At 44.8% G+C, this 15497-nt stretch overlaps 1 protein-coding gene across 1 annotated transcript in view; it reads right to left on the bottom strand.

Annotated features, from left to right (window-relative positions):
• Window positions 1–15497, bottom strand: part of DLEC1 (DLEC1 cilia and flagella associated protein) — a 47820-nt gene that overhangs the window by 29037 nt on the left and 3286 nt on the right. The window contains exons 3-13 of the mRNA XM_079996358.1: window positions 13712–13868; window positions 12399–12509; window positions 10824–11023; window positions 8697–8920; window positions 7680–7761; window positions 6864–6951; window positions 5113–5286; window positions 4549–4685; window positions 4337–4429; window positions 3086–3176; window positions 672–834 (exon numbers count right to left, since the gene is read on the bottom strand). Coding sequence (XP_079852484.1) covers window positions 672–834; window positions 3086–3176; window positions 4337–4429; window positions 4549–4685; window positions 5113–5286; window positions 6864–6951; window positions 7680–7761; window positions 8697–8920; window positions 10824–11023; window positions 12399–12509; window positions 13712–13868 — 1520 coding nt within the window. The remainder of the gene's footprint in view (window positions 1–671; window positions 835–3085; window positions 3177–4336; window positions 4430–4548; window positions 4686–5112; window positions 5287–6863; window positions 6952–7679; window positions 7762–8696; window positions 8921–10823; window positions 11024–12398; window positions 12510–13711; window positions 13869–15497) is intronic.

Raw genomic sequence — 15497 nt, 5'->3', positions numbered from 1 at the left:
TCACAACAAACCGTTGCTTGTTCAAACCAGGAAGTCAGGGACACAGTTGGAGCACAAGGGGTGGGGGACAAGATGGAACATATGAGCACAATGTGTCATCCCCTAGCAGCTAGCTCTATGGCAGGTGAACTAAACCTCTAAGAAACTTGTCGTAAAAGTGCTGTGTACGCGATACAGTGGTACCTCGCAAGACGAATGCCTCGTAAGACGAAAAACTCGCAAGACGAAAGAGTTTTTCGTTTTTTGAGTTGCTTCGCAAGACGGATTTCCCTATGGGCTTGCTTCGCAAGACGAAAACGTCTTGCAAGTTTGTTTCCTTTGTCTTGCAAGTTTGTTTCCTTTGTCTTGCAAGTTTGTTTCCTTTTTCTTGAAACCATGCATTCAGGGGGTGCAGTTGCGACTTGACTTCGAGGAGCAACTCATAGCACGCGGTGTAGTAGCCTTTTTTGAGGTTTTTGAAGACTTTGGTGGTTTTTGAAGCTTTTCCAAAATCCGTGCTTCGCAAGACGGAAAAAACCGCAAGACGAAAAAACTCGCAGAACGAATTAATTTCGTCTTGCGAGGTACCACTGTAACTGTACTGTATTATCCTATAATAAATATGGTTCAATGCAAAGACCACTGGCTTCTGCCCAGAAAAATGTCCCCCATAGTTTTAGCATCATACATACGTCAGATTTCTTAGAACCAGAGTTTTCTCTGCCTTAGATTTGGGGTTCAAAGAACCAAAGCGCACAAGGTGTTGCGCTGTCACATCGACAAGCTCGCCAGGCGTAGGGCTGCTTTCTCCTCCAGTAACAGACAAAAGCTTCAGAGCTATCAGCTGCCCAAGTCCTGGAAACAAAAGTGAACGCAAACATCCTGCGGCAAATGCACATGACTGAGCTTATGCCCTTCCAATGCGACTACCCAGTTGCATTATGGGTATAACACATGACGCCCATCAGACCATAGGAATCTGCAGTAGTGTCTCTCCCAGAGAGGACCCTGTGGCTCTCCAGATGTGGTTGGACTCCAGCCCAAGCCAAATGACCAATAATCAGGGTTGATGGGAGTTGTAGTCCAGCAACATCCGCAAAGTCATAGATTTTCCCCATTCCACCCTAGTTGGTAGCAGCTCTCCAAAGTCTCAGAACGTGATCTGTTTTGAAAGCTACTGTGGGGTGGCAGCTAGAGCATCACACAAGGGACCTAGGAGACCAGGGTTCGAATCCCTACTTGGCCATGAAGCTCACTGGGTGACCTGGGCCAGTCACTGTCTCTTAGCCTCTTCTACCTCACAGGGTTGTTGTGAGGATGAAATGGGGGGGGGGGAGAAAAACTATGCATGCCACCTTGGGCAGAAAGATGGAACAGCTCTGTCGGTTAGAGTGTGGTGCTGACCAAGGCTGCAGATTCGATCCCCGCATGGGGAAGCTGCATATTCCTGCATTGCAGGGGGCTGGACTAGAGCAGTGGTTCTCAACCTGTGGGTCCCCAGATGTTGTTGGACTCCAACTCCCATCATTCCTAGCCAGCATGACCAGTGGTCAGAGATGATGGGAGTTGTAGTTGAGAACCACTGGACTAGAGGATCCTCGGGGCCCCTTCCAACTCTAGAAGAAATAAACGAACTGGCTTGCCATATGGAGGTGAGGCAAGATTTCAATGGACACCAACAGCGGAGTTCACAGCCGTTTCAGGAGCAAGAATCCTCAGATTGGGCCATGCGTATCTCAGCTGTAGGGACGCGGGTGGCGCTGTGGGTTAAACCACAGAGCCTAGGACTTGCTGATCAGAAGGTCGGTGGTTCAAATCCCCGTGGCGGGAGGTGAGCTCCCGTTGCTCGGTCCCTGCTCCTGCCAACCTAGCAGTTCAAAAGCACGTCAAAGTGCAAGTAGATAAATAGGTACCGCTCCGGCGGGAAGTAAACGGCATTTCCGTGCGCTGCTCTGGTTCACCAGAAGCGGCTTAGTCATGCTGGCCACATGACCCAGAAGCTGTACACCGGCTCCCTCGGCCAATAAAATGAGATGAGAGCCGCAACCCCAGAGTCAGTCATGACTGGACCAAATGGTCAGGGGTCCCTTGACCTTTTATCTCAGCTGTTAGCTCACTAATCTCCTGATTTAACAGGACCCAGCCTGCTTTGGCAGCTGTTGGTTCCGATGGAACAGAGAAGGTTGCGATTCCAACAGGGCATCAAAGCTAGGACCCTCAGAGGACAGCAAGACAACTTCCTTGGGCCTGAGAAGCGCTGTGCAACAGGCTACCTGTCCACCAATAGCTCTGGGTCTGTATGCACATCTGGGGATGGCTAGGAGGGCCATTTCCTGCCCTACCTCGAAACCCCAACCTCATCCCCGAATAAGTGGTGCCTGTCTCCAGAGTCATGACAGATTAAGGTCTTTTGCCAGAGCTACCACCTGAGAATCTTGTTGGCAACAGCAAATGCTAAACTGCATTTGTAGCACGTGCTATGCCATGGAGATACTGGATTTTCCAGGGGGCTTGATTTGCATTCAGGTGTCATCTAAGCTGACAACGGACTGCACAACTGCTCTCCAACCACTGTGAATTAAGAGGACCCTCCAAGAGGACCATTAGGGATGGGCAAATCTGTCAATTTTCATTTCTCTTGCTCAGTTCTTCACTTTCCCACTTCAGTTTGTGATATTTTATTTTTTAAAAAGTCCTAGTGAAAAATCACCAGTGCTTTAGTTTGACTGTCTCCCAACACACATTTTTCTATGCAATTTCACCCAATATAATGCATTGCTTTCACTGATTATATGCATTTCCACACACACTTAACGTCAGTATACATTGTTGTTTTTTTGTTCACACTACTTGGTTGGAGAACCACACTGCAAAATACAGAGAAAAGTGTGGTTTTTGAAAAGGATGGTTTCGTTTCAAGTTGGGGCACAATTTCAGGCAGCGTGAATTAGGTAGATCCAGCTTTAGCTGAACACTGGATTGATTTTGACCCCCATCCCTAGTTAAGAGGTGCTGCTGATGAGAGCTTGCCTGCACGGTCCCCAAATCCTGGCGCTAAACTCGTTTTCATTTGAATGCTGAAGATGCGAAGATGATAGTAGCAAACCTGTCACAGTAAGGTCGTTGATTTGGCAGTTGTCACAAATGAGGATATACTTCACTGACACCACTTCGGGCACAGTGGGCATGAACACAACCTGTAAGAGAAGTTTCTGCATCATGAAAAGAACAATGCTCCCGCAGGCTACACCACAAATGGACATGAATGTTGTGCTAAGTTTCAGCCTTCCAAAAGAATCTTGGGAAGCACTGCACAATGAGGGGACTGCCGATAATTCTCCAAAAGATCTCAATGATGTCTAAAACCTAAAACAGTTCAAACACAGTCCAGCAATCCACAGAGAAAAAAATACAGTGGTACCTTGGTACTCAAATGGCTTGACTCCCGAACAAATGGGCTCCTGAATGCTGCAAACCTGGAATTGAGTGTTCTAGTTTGCGAACATTTTTTGGAAGCTGAACGTCCGAAGCGGCTTCTGCGGCTGCCGATTGAGTGCAGGAAGCTCCTGCAGCCAATTGGAAGCCGCACCTTGGTTTTTGAACCATTTCAGGAGTTGAACGGATTCCCGAAACGGCTTAAGTACAAGAACTGAGGTACTACTGTATACAGGAACAAGCGGCAACAAACACCTCTTTTTAATGTTACATCTGTCTTCAAGCTCAATGGAGAAGATAGATTCGCATCACAAGCAAAACACTGACTCTGATCGCCATATCATTCTAAATCTGTCCTCAGGGTCACAACAACCCAATCTTATGTATCAGTAGTAGTCCATGTGGGGCTGTTCAGGAGAGATATGCAGTTATTAGGCCCAGCAAGCAAGGCTTATGGGAAAGAATGATTTATTTAGTTGGCATATTTGTTACCAGCCCATCGATAAAGATCCCAGGGCAGGTTACGGCACAGTAAAAACTATAAAACACAGCAGATCATAAACAATTAAAACAGCAATCACAGATAAAATCACATGCAGAAAGCAAGGAATAATTGCAGAATCCCAAGTCTGAAGTCTGCCTTTGTGTGTTTTCTGATCATCCCCTATGCTGGGGGCTGGGAATCCGTTGCAGAGAAGGGAATGCCAATGTTTGGGTGCCACCACAGAAGAGGTCATGAGAGGGAAGAAAACAACAGGAGCTAGAGCCCAGCAACATCTGGAGGGCATTATGTTGCCACCCCTGCTTTCATTTTTTCTCAAATGAATGAACCACCCACTGAATCCGGCCTCGGATTTCCTAATAACTGTGCATCTGTTTTGAGTGTATGTTTGAAATGTGAGCTAGAGCACCAACAACTGACCTCAATTAACGTAGACTGGCCTGGAGCTAGCTCAAAAACAGCAGGTCTGATCCCGAACGGCTCTTGCTCCACGTAACCTAAAGTGGCAACAGCCTTCATAGAAGAAAAGAGAACGGTCAATTCATGGCTGTATGCAATCTGTGCTGCAACCGAACGTTCCAGATGGGATTGAGGGCATGGCAGTGGGGGCGGGACTTCCTATTCTTACTTACCCGGAAGTGAGGAGGTGGCCAGATATGCTTTGGCATTATGCAGAACTTCCCAATGCTGGAGCCTTCATTTTTGCACAGGAATTCTGTAAATTTCACTCCGCCCACAAGGCAAGGCCCACAGTCCAGAATGTGAGGCACTATAACAAAAGAAGAAAAGGGAAGGGGGGGGAAGCAAGAGCAGGAAAGGGGCTTAAAAAAAAAAAAGCACTCTCAATCCAGGACAATACATTCTATTATGTCTAGAGGTAGTAGTTGGGGATGGGGGTTCACTGTGTTCTGCAGTTGGCATGGTGTGAAATTCTTCTTCTTCTCCTCCTTCTCCATTAAATTTATATACCACCCTTCATCTGAGAATGGAGCTAGAAGGACCAATGGTCTGATACAGCACAAGACACCTTTTTATGCTCCCAATTCCATTGTTCTCCAGCTTCCACTCCACAGCATCAGCTGCTGAGAAATGCGAGGCTGAACGAGATGGACCTATGACATCCTAAGAACGTCCCAGAAGCTCACATACTTGCCCCACAAATAGTCAGTGCTTTTTTTAAAAAAAAGAAAACTCACACGTTAAGATGGGAGGTGGCCTTCGGCCTTCCAAAGGGACCAGCAGCGGGTAGGTTGTCTGTGACTCTACTAGTATGTAATCCTTGTAATCTGACAGGTATTCTGGAATAAACTGGACCACGTAGTAGCAACTCATTCCGGGGGCCACGAGTCCTCCTTCGCCTGGAAAGTGTCCTAGAGAAGGAGCACGGGCGTCCTTTGAAAAATTCGTTATCACAGATGCATCAGGTGACGCAAGCAGGTTGAAAGGTTGCAAAAGAATTCTGCCCTGAGCACATTGTTGCTGATAATAAGATAGTGCCAGCAATGTGCAAAGGCACTTCTGAAAGTACTAGAGGACAAGTTGCTGCCCCACTAAGCAACCGGTCTAAATTCATCACAAATGAGAAACCAGGAGAGGAGCGATATGCACCCAAAGGTTAAAACAAAAAAAGAACAAATCGCATTTTGACCCACAGTGCTTTGGCCTCTCTGAATTGCTATCCTGTGCTCCTGCACTCACAAGGCCTATTTCTATGCCTCTCCATTTAAATTGTCATTTATTTTTATCATCCTCACCCCTGGAGCATTACAATCCTGGTCCTCCTCAGCTCCTGAACTGCCTGATTATACACATGTTCGTTGGGAATAAAGCTCCACTGATTTCAATAGGTTTTCTCCTAGGTTTGCAACTTTAAGATTACACTTCCATTGTAGGATTTTCATAGGAATTTGGCAACCAGCACTGCTTTGGCGCCTACGTGCAGGTCCTGCTTTCTGAACGCTCCCAGGAAATTGTTTATTAGGCAAACATTTGCATAATGAGCTGGTGGTTTCCATTATTTCCGATGGGAGCATTTCTCACTCATAATTGCCTGTTCTCCCTCCCTCCCTGCTTTCTGCTTGAAACTGCTGCAGCCACTCAGCAAAAACCAAACAAAGGAACAAGTGATTTAAAAAGTCAATGCTAAAGGACCCCTGGAGAGTTAAGTCCAGTCAACGGCGACTATGGGGCTGCAACGCTCATCTTGCTTTCAGGCCGAGGCAGCCGGCGTTTGTCCACAGTTAGTTTTCTGGGTCATGTGGCCAGCATGACTAAACCGCTACTGGCGCACGGAGGACTGTGACAAGTGCCAGAGCGCATGGAAATGCCGTTTACCTTCCCACCAGAGCAGTACCTATTTATCTACTCACACTGGCATGCTTTCAAACTGCTAGGTTGGCAGGAGCTGGGACAGAGCAACAGGAGCTCACCCCATCATGGGGATTCGGACCACCAACCTTCTGATCGGCAAGCCCAAGAGGCTCAGTGGTTTAAACCACAGTGCCACCCACGTCCCACTAACAAGTGATTTATCTGACTTTCCTCCATGATTTTTGTCAGAAATTGCTGCAACCGACCAGCAAAACACAAACAAGTAAGGAAGTAGTGGTCAAACTCTGGCTGTTTGGATATCTGAATTAGCCATTCCTGTAGCGAAGTTTGGGTATAATTCTTTGTACTTGGATAACTGATATTTCTGATAATGAGCCTCTCAAAGTGGGACCTGGGTGCCTTGAGCTTGTCCAAATGACAGCCAAATTATGTCTGTGAATAATTTAAAATATGGGGATCAGCAGCATGGCTCACGCAATATTTGCAATTCTCAGGACAAGTGTTTTCCTGTTCTTTCAGGAAAAGAAGCAAATTTCTAGCCATCAGGAGGCATTTTAAAAGTGCCAATTTCTGCAGAAAAGCAACCAACAAGTAAACTTGCATCCCTGAACCTCACCCAGCCCAATGGAAAAGGCATCGGTAGCTGGAGGAATTATTCTAAGACACTGAGACGTTGAAGTCATGTTCTGTAACTCTACGGTCATCTGCAAAGAGAGAAAGGTCAAAAAATATGGCAGCATATATACATCCGGTGATGCATTTCTAGCCTTTGGAAATGATGTTATTATTATTCCAGGCAATAAAATGAATAAATAATAGTAATTGTAACAACCTGCCCCTGAAGGTTTTCCTAAACACGGTGGAACTGGGAATATTCAATCAACAAAGAATCGTTCCCACTATTTTCAGAGTTTGGGCTGTAAGTGATGTTCCTGATATGGTAAAAACGGCTTCATCCCCCCCACAAGATGCAAAGTATCAGCAGGTGTGGGGTAACCCAAAGGTTGCAGAAGTACATACACACTTTAGAAAGAAAAAGATTATGGGAGGAAGGACCAAACAACAACGCCATGACTACTAAGTGTGCTCAGTTTCCACTCAATGTTGACTAACGGTTTCTGGGAGGTGGGGGGGGGATACCTGGAGGAAAGGGTGAGCAGAACAGAGTGGCTGGAATCCCAAACTCCACACTGCAACATTTTGTTGCAGGTTCCACATTTTATGAAATGTTTAATAGAAAATGGAAGCTTATTATTGAGGCTCCAACATACAAGAGTGGGAAGAGTTACATGCAGAGCCTTGAGAGGCAAAGGAAATAACAGAGACTGGGGGTGGGCGGGGGGGGGGGGGAGAGAGAGAGAGAGAGAGAGAGAGAGAGAATTAACACTTCTGCAGAGCAAAACTCATGTCCTGCACGGCGAAAAGCTCTTACCTCATAAACCTGCCCAACTTCATAATAAGAAAACACAACAGCCGGTGGGTTTGCTAGAAAGACAGGCACAGACTGGGAGTCGCTGAAATGAAATGAGACAATAAGAAAAACCAGGGAGTGATTACATCCTGCCAATAGCAGGTGGCGCCAATTCCTTTCCTTTGAGAGGCATGGAGCTGCAAAGTCCTTCCCATCACACCCAGAACAGATGCAGGTTTGACAACAGCTGTATTCACTGTACACGAAGGTGTTAAAAACTACAGCAAACTATCTCCTTAGTTGGTTTGGGGGGTTCTGGTGCAGGTCAAATAAATGCAGACACATGAAACTGTAGAAGCCTGGCTGGAAAGCTTAAAGCCCGCTGCCACTACATGGAGACGGGTTGAAGAAAAGGAAATACGAATTGACTCCGCCCTGTAGCTTGACCCATCGCAGCTAGAAGCTAGTTGGAGTCATAGATCTTTTTTTAAAAAGTGGAGACTTGCACACACTGGCCAGTTTCAGTTTTGTCTTGAAATGTTTGTTTTGAGCTTCTCAGAAGTAAGTATGTAAAGGCAAGAAGCTCCAGCCCACAATGGGACCCACCTGAGAGGTGTCGGAACTGTGCTCTGGCACACTCCAGCTGAAAAAAAAGCACTGGCTACGGCCCTTCCCAGCAGCCCTTGACACATGGGCACAGATAAAATTCTACTCTACATAATGGAAGGCAAAGTAAAAGTGAGGCAGGCACACAGGTGTCATTTTCCACAGTAGGCCTGTGTTGTGCATCACATTCAGTTTGGCCCTTAACTGCAAACTCAGCCCTCAGAGCAAATGCTATTATCCCCCCAAGACTCCACCTGCAACACAATGACGATAACATTACCTGACATTACCAGAACTGTTTAAGAGCTGTAGGGGGAATGAAGACGATGGCTTTGAATGCTTGAAAGGGTGATGTAAATGCTCAGTATAATTATAGCTGTTGGGAATGCTTTGATTTGTTTTTATCTGTACTGAAAGGAAAAGCACAGTTACCCTTCCACTGTGGTCCTTTTCTTTCCTGCGATCATTCGCTGCACCTTCTTCTGAGGCAAGATCAAGGACTTGCCGCCACAAAGAGAGTTAGGCGGGAAAAAGCGGGGGTTCTTCAGGAAGTTGTGGCGGTCCTCCAGCCTCTGGAGGTAAGCGCGGTCTTTTTGTCTTTGGGGTCGGGACATGTCATTCTTCCAAGCTGATTTTTGCGAGGGACGATCCTTCTTCTGGAAGCAGGCATGATGGAAAATAAAAAAAAAACGCTTTCAGATACAGTGGTACCTCGGGTTAAGTACTTAATTCGTTCCGGAGGTCTGTTCTTAACCTGAAACTGTTCTTAACCTGAAGCACCACTTTAGCTAATGGGGCCTCCCGCTGCCACCGTGCCGCCGGAGCACAATTTCTGTTCTATCCTGAAGCGAAGTTCTTAACCCGAGGCACTATTTCTGGATTAGCGGAGTCTGTAACCTAAAGTGTATGTAACCTGAAGCATATGTAACCCAAGGTACCACTGTACAGATTTACAATGGATTCGCTCACATTCATTAAGACTGATCATAAACACCCCAAATCACAACATATATGCTGACCTCATTTTGCAGAGGGCAGCACAGCATTCTCTGTCGGAAAGAGGAAGATCACTACTTTTGCTTTATAATTTTACACCCAACAGAACAAGTCTCTGGTGCTCATGAATGCCAAGAAAGAAATGGGAATGGAACGGACAGGAAGTTTCTGGTAAAAGCTGGAATGCTATGAGTACTCTTCAATCCACAGAACTGAATGGGACATATTGTGAAGACATGCCTAGGATCAAGTTCCACAGTTCGTAGTTGGGGTTGGATAGGGCTCGGGTTCAGCCGGTTGGATCTTTGAATCCCAGAACCTTCTCTCCCTGACTGATCACTCCGGTTCTTATAAATCTTATAAACCTATTGCTTCTAAACATTCTATGTACAGTGGTACCTCGGGTTGCATACGCTTCAGGTTACAGACTCTGATAACCCAAAAATAGTACCTCAGGTTAAGAACTTTGCTTCAGGATGAGAACAGAAATCGTGCTCAGGCGGCACGACAGCAGCGGGAGGCCCCATTAGCTAAAGTGGTGCTTCAGGTTAAGAACAGTTTCAGGTTAAGAACGGACCTCCGGAACGAATTAAGTACTGAACCCAAGGTACCACTGTATATTCCATTATATGCATCAGTTCTACTATCCATTTAATCAGGGACCATTATTATTATTATTATTATTAAAATTTGTATACCGCAATGTATCCATATAGATCCATATAGACAGTTCACAACCACTTAATATCCCAAATCAAAATGGTTGGAGTTTTTTTTAAAAGTAAACAACTGTTTAGATTATATAATTTATACACATATTTATCCAATTAGCAGAACTATGCCCCTTATGGTTACAGAATTTGCATTTCCTGCTACAAATATCTGTTACAGTTGCAATATTAAAAGAAAGAGACCCTTGTCCCACTGGCTACATACCTTTACTCCAGCTACAAAAGCTGAGGCCAGAGAAAATCTTGGCTGTGAGTCTTGGAAGACCTGCTCCTTGCCTTATAGGCCCTTTCCCACCTAGCCTGGGAGGGCGAGGCCAGGACTGACTCCAGCTGCAGAAGCTGAGGCTGCTGAACAGACACTTAGGCTGGGGTTGTTGCAGGGTGATTGTTGCGGCTATTGAGATTTTCTTAAAATCTTTACTTCAGACCTTATTGTGATGTGTGTGGAAATTGTTTCAATTTGGTTGTGTACTTTTTGACGTTTAATTTATTGTTCATGACTACTTTTGTTATGTTTGCAATTATGTAATTTTTTCATGTTGTAAGCCGCCATGAGCACAGTTTCAACTATGAAAAGCCAGCATACAAATAAACTGATGTATACCCAAAATTCAAATAAAATGAAACTAGATAGAAAATGGCAGGTGGAAACACTATTAAAAGTCAAGGCAAATAAGGAAGAAACAAACAGGACAGAACACCCTCTGATAGGATGGAAGAATGGGGCTGTTTAAGGAGCCTTTAGTGGTGGGAGGGGGAGAGATACAAAAATGAGGGTGAGGTTTTCAGCTTGTCTACATGTGCAATAAGGCAATGAAATACATACAGATACCTTAGAAAGTGTTTTCTTCAATTTATCCGGAATAGCAGAAGGTGAAGACTCAAACGTAATGCTGGATAATGATACTTCTGGTAGATTTTCCAGAATCTTGTTAACACGCTGGCTTTCCCCAACTCCAGGAGAATTCGGTTTGTTAGAAATATGCTGCTTGAAGCTAAGTATCTCTTGCAAGTAGCCAGGCTCCGATGAATCTGCAATTAAAAGGGAAGGTCTGAAAGCACTGAAGAGAGGCAGTGGTCTGGTCAATCTTTTTCTTGCAAATTCCACTGTGATTTGCAAAACCCTTCCAGGTCATGCCTCTTCATTCTTCACCCCAAAGAGGGCTAGCTCAGACTTGTAAAATGTGATTGCTCTCCAAATGGCCAGTTCTGGCTTCCTGCAGGGCAGCCAAAAAAATATTGCATAGGACATACTAAACTAGTACCTGTGTACTATTTTGTGACCCTTCTTATTTTTTAATTTTTGCTTCTTTGGGTGGGGAGCTGAATGCTCCCTTAAAAAACCCAAGTTTTAAAAGCAGCCAACACTACATTTGCAGCTTAGATACCTAAAAGGCCATCTCCAGTCATATGTACCTGCCCACAATATTTAGAGAGAGTCTTGATGGGGCCGCCTTGGTGGTGGAATCTAAGCCTCAGAACTCTCTGTTGCAAACCTGATGATTCCCTCTCTTTGTGTCTCTCGGCAGCAGCTGAAAACCATTATATCTAGATGTGCTTGTCAGCATGGTGTTCAGCCTGTTTATTATTACTGCAGCTGTTCATTCTTGGGCTTTTCATCTTAGCCCACTCACTGTTGTTTTATAATGGTTATGACTTGCCTTGAGGGTCTAATTTTTGGATAAAAAGGCAGGGAATACTTTAATTAATAAATAAGGACACAGAGCATGCATTTCCCACTATCTTTGTCAGCATGCCCCATCAAGCACCTAGAAGGTTAAAAAATGCAAATAAAAATTTGATCACATTCTTCTTAAGGGGAAAAAAAGAGTTTTGAACCTGGCCATTTCTCTCCTCTCTGGCCCAATATTTACCCTGAGTGTAGATAAATATATAGATACGTTCAGATAGATATAGATAGGTTACAGCTAAAGCTTTGCAGTTCAAGTGGGTTCAAGTGTCACATTGGGCAAAAGAATCTCAGGATCATGAATGAACAGAAGATTCCTGCACTGCAGTGGGCTGGACTACATGACCCTCGTGGTCTCTTCCAACTCTACAATTCTATTATCTTGCTCTCCATCACAAGATAGAACATAGAACAGCCTCTCTCCTCAATGAAATTTGAAAACTCAATGAGTGGAGGTTGAGATTCCTAAGAATTATCAACACCCTCAGCAAACTACAATTCCCAGGATTCTTTGGGCAACAGTAAAACAGCTATAAAATGGATATAGGCTAATATAATATACCGGTAACTTGAGAGGGGTAACTTTACACAAGTCACTCTGTGATGCTTGGAGGGAACAGGGGAGTAAAAACAGAAATCTCAAACAGTGTAGTTATTTCATGTGATTCCTAAATCATATTATTGGCAAGCTGTATTAGCCTCGCTTGGAAAGCTTACCTTTAGGTGCTCGGGAAATTATTTCTGGGTCCGTGATATAATCTTCAGGGCAGATTAAATTATGGTCTTTAAGAAGCTTGCTATCCACACACCATCTGAAGGTAGATCTCACTATGGCATGCACATTTAAAGAGAGGTTAATGTTAGAGAAAAGACAGCAGTCCATCAGACAGTTGTTTATCATTTACAGTGACCATTTCAATATAACTCACACGACCACACACAAAAAAGGACTATCAGTCCAGGAAGACATTAATACATAAATATTCAGAAATGCAGATTGTTCAAGACTTAAAATGGTTAAAAGTTAAAATCATTAACTTGAAAATTGCTCTTGCTCTCCAGGCTTCGCGGACCTCTCCGCAAGCAGCGGGAGCGCTCCCGTTGCTTGCGGAGAGTTGCCTGCATGCCGAAGCCTGCGCCCGCTGAGCTCAGCACGTCCAGGCTTCGCGGACCTCTCCGCAAGCAGCGGGAACCAGCGCTGGGCTCCCACGGCTTGCAGAAAGCTGCCTGTTTGGGGGCTGGGGTCGGGGGAAGCTCGGGCTTCCCCCGCCCCAGCCCCGCGCCTGGGGGGGAAATAATTTTTTTCCCTTTATTGCCCCCCCAAAAAACTAGGTGCGCCTTATGGGACGGTGCGTCCTATAGGGCGAAAAATACGGTAAATGTGTCTCAAATCCATAACTTTGCTGAATTAAATTAACCTTTTCCCTGTGAACCAGAAGGAAGATTTTCCCTTTGCCTATCGACATAAAATAGGAGACTGTATAATGATTGATTTCATATTCCCATCTCTTTATGCAGGGCAGGACACAAAGTGGCTCACAGCACAAACTAAAACAGACACAACAAAAAACGCAATAAATACAAATATTTTAAAAAAACACAAGTAAGCAATTTTATTAAAAATAGCACTGAAAATACTTAAAACCACTGGAGGTTTTGAAGCAGAGATTGGATGGCCATCTGTCATGGATGCTCTAGTTGAGATTCCAGCATTTCAGGGGGTTGGACTGGATGACACCAGTGTCCCTTCCAACTCTGCAATTCTATGATTCTAAAAGCACACAACCCCTGACCCTTAGAAGTCCCTGCCACAACAGTCAGTTAGTGGCCACAGGCCTGCCAGAGACAAAAAATGCCTTTGCTTTCTGGAGAATGCAAAGCCAAGAAGGGTCCAGCCTAGCCTCCCAGGCAAGGGATTTATATAACCGGAAAAAGTCACCAAGAAGGCTTTCTCACCAAAGATGCCTGTGAAGGTGACAGAACCAAGGGAAAGGCCTCCCCAGAAGAGCTCAAACTTTCAGTTCCCTCACCTGGTGGCATTTTAATATGAGAGTAGTTCTCTGGAACCTCCATTTGACGTAAGTTCACAATCCTTTCCTCTTCCGCTGCGGCTCGGGCCCTTGCCTGGATGATGTGCCTTTCTAGCATGTCTGCTTCCGTCAGCCGGCCATTATATTCCTTGTGGACCTGATGTGGCAACCAGATAATTGCTGATATACTAAGGTAAAGCAGGCTTCCTCTGCCCGGTGGCACTACAGATGTATTGGGCTACAGCTCCCATCAACCTCAGCCAGCACAGCCTGATGGGAACTGTAGTCCAAAATCTTTGGAGAATTGCAGAAGGTGGGCATAAACCTTCAAAAGTTTCCCAGAGGCATCTGTAAAGCAATCAAAGCATTTTTTAAATAGCCCTCAATCGTAATTTGCCTTGATGGAGGCAATAGATACAAACACCTGTTTTACAAAATTGGCGGCAGTGGGTGGGTGGGAAGAGCTTTGCAATGTTCATGTAAGTCTGCACCAACAGCCAACCTGAAGAAGAAAAGATTACTGAATGTGTGCATATGTAGAGGCTTGTTAAGTTATTTCTTCTTCTTCTTTTTCTTTTTAAATGAAGCTTGTTAAGTTATGATCAAAATGGAAAGACGGAATCGCAAGACATTACTGTTTCATTACTAGCATTCAGGCCCTTTTCAATCACGCTAACCAGAAAACTGAGAGCAAACAGAAATAAGTGCTATGCACCAAACATTTAACCTGTGGGACTTATTGCCACAAGATGATCTCACAGCCACTAGCTTCAACAGCTTTTTAAAAGGGTTAATGGAGGATAGGTCCATGAAAGAACATGATAGCTATAGACTGTGAGGGAAATGAGACTTTGTGTAGACAACTAGGCAATAGCTTTTTCTGCCTACCTTGCCCCACCCTCCAGCCCTAGCAGCCTTCAGAATGGAGTTGCTGCCAAAAGCATTATTATTTGTGTCTTTCAATGAACTGAGGGGAAATTTAAGAGTCCTGGGGATGGAGTATATGTCTCTCTCTCTCTCTCTCTCTCTGTGTGTGTGTGTGTGTGTGTGAGTTCCACAGTGTTGCTAGGTTTGTTTTCAGTTGTTAGTTTGTTAATGATGTTAATACAGTGGTACCTCTGGTTATGAACTTAATTCATTCTGGAGGTCCGTTCTTAAGCTGAAACCGTTCTTATCTTGAGGCACGCTTTTCCTCATGGGGTCTCTTGCTGCACGTGCATGCCTCCGCCACGCGATTTCCGTTTGCATCCCGGGGCAAAGTTCGCAACCAGGAGCTGCTACTTCTGGGTTAGTGGAGTTTGTAACCCGAAGCATGCGTAACCAGAGGTGTTCGTAAACAGAGATACCACTGTATTGTTTTTGTGGATTGTAAGTGCTGTAACACTTTCTGGATATGACTTTTGTCGTAGCCGCGCTGTTTAGCTTATTTTTAAAGTTGTTTTGTTAATAGTGTTTCATAGAAGGTGGTTGTTTTACTGTCGATTTGTTAATTATTCCGTATGATTTATGCTGTGATGTTCTAGTACGTTGTCCTTTATTGTTTGTAAGTCTCTTTGTGGCATAGAAATTCAATAGATGAAATGAAAGGAATAGACTGAAGCTCCATTTCAAGAGGCAGCGAGTGCCCTTTGCTGATGACGACATGCTCAGAGCAAACTCAAACATGTCCTGTTTCCAACCCTGGCATATGAGTTTCCTTCCAAGGTACGTCTGACTCTTACTGAGTTTTTGCTGCCAGCTAAAGACCCTTTCTGCCATCATAGCTCAGTGGCAGAGCATCTTTGCT

This window comes from Podarcis cretensis (assembly GCF_951804945.1).
Source record: "Podarcis cretensis genome assembly, chromosome: 12".
NCBI lineage: Eukaryota > Metazoa > Chordata > Lepidosauria > Squamata > Lacertidae > Podarcis > Podarcis cretensis.
This window is presented reverse-complemented; position numbering and strand designations above follow the sequence as displayed.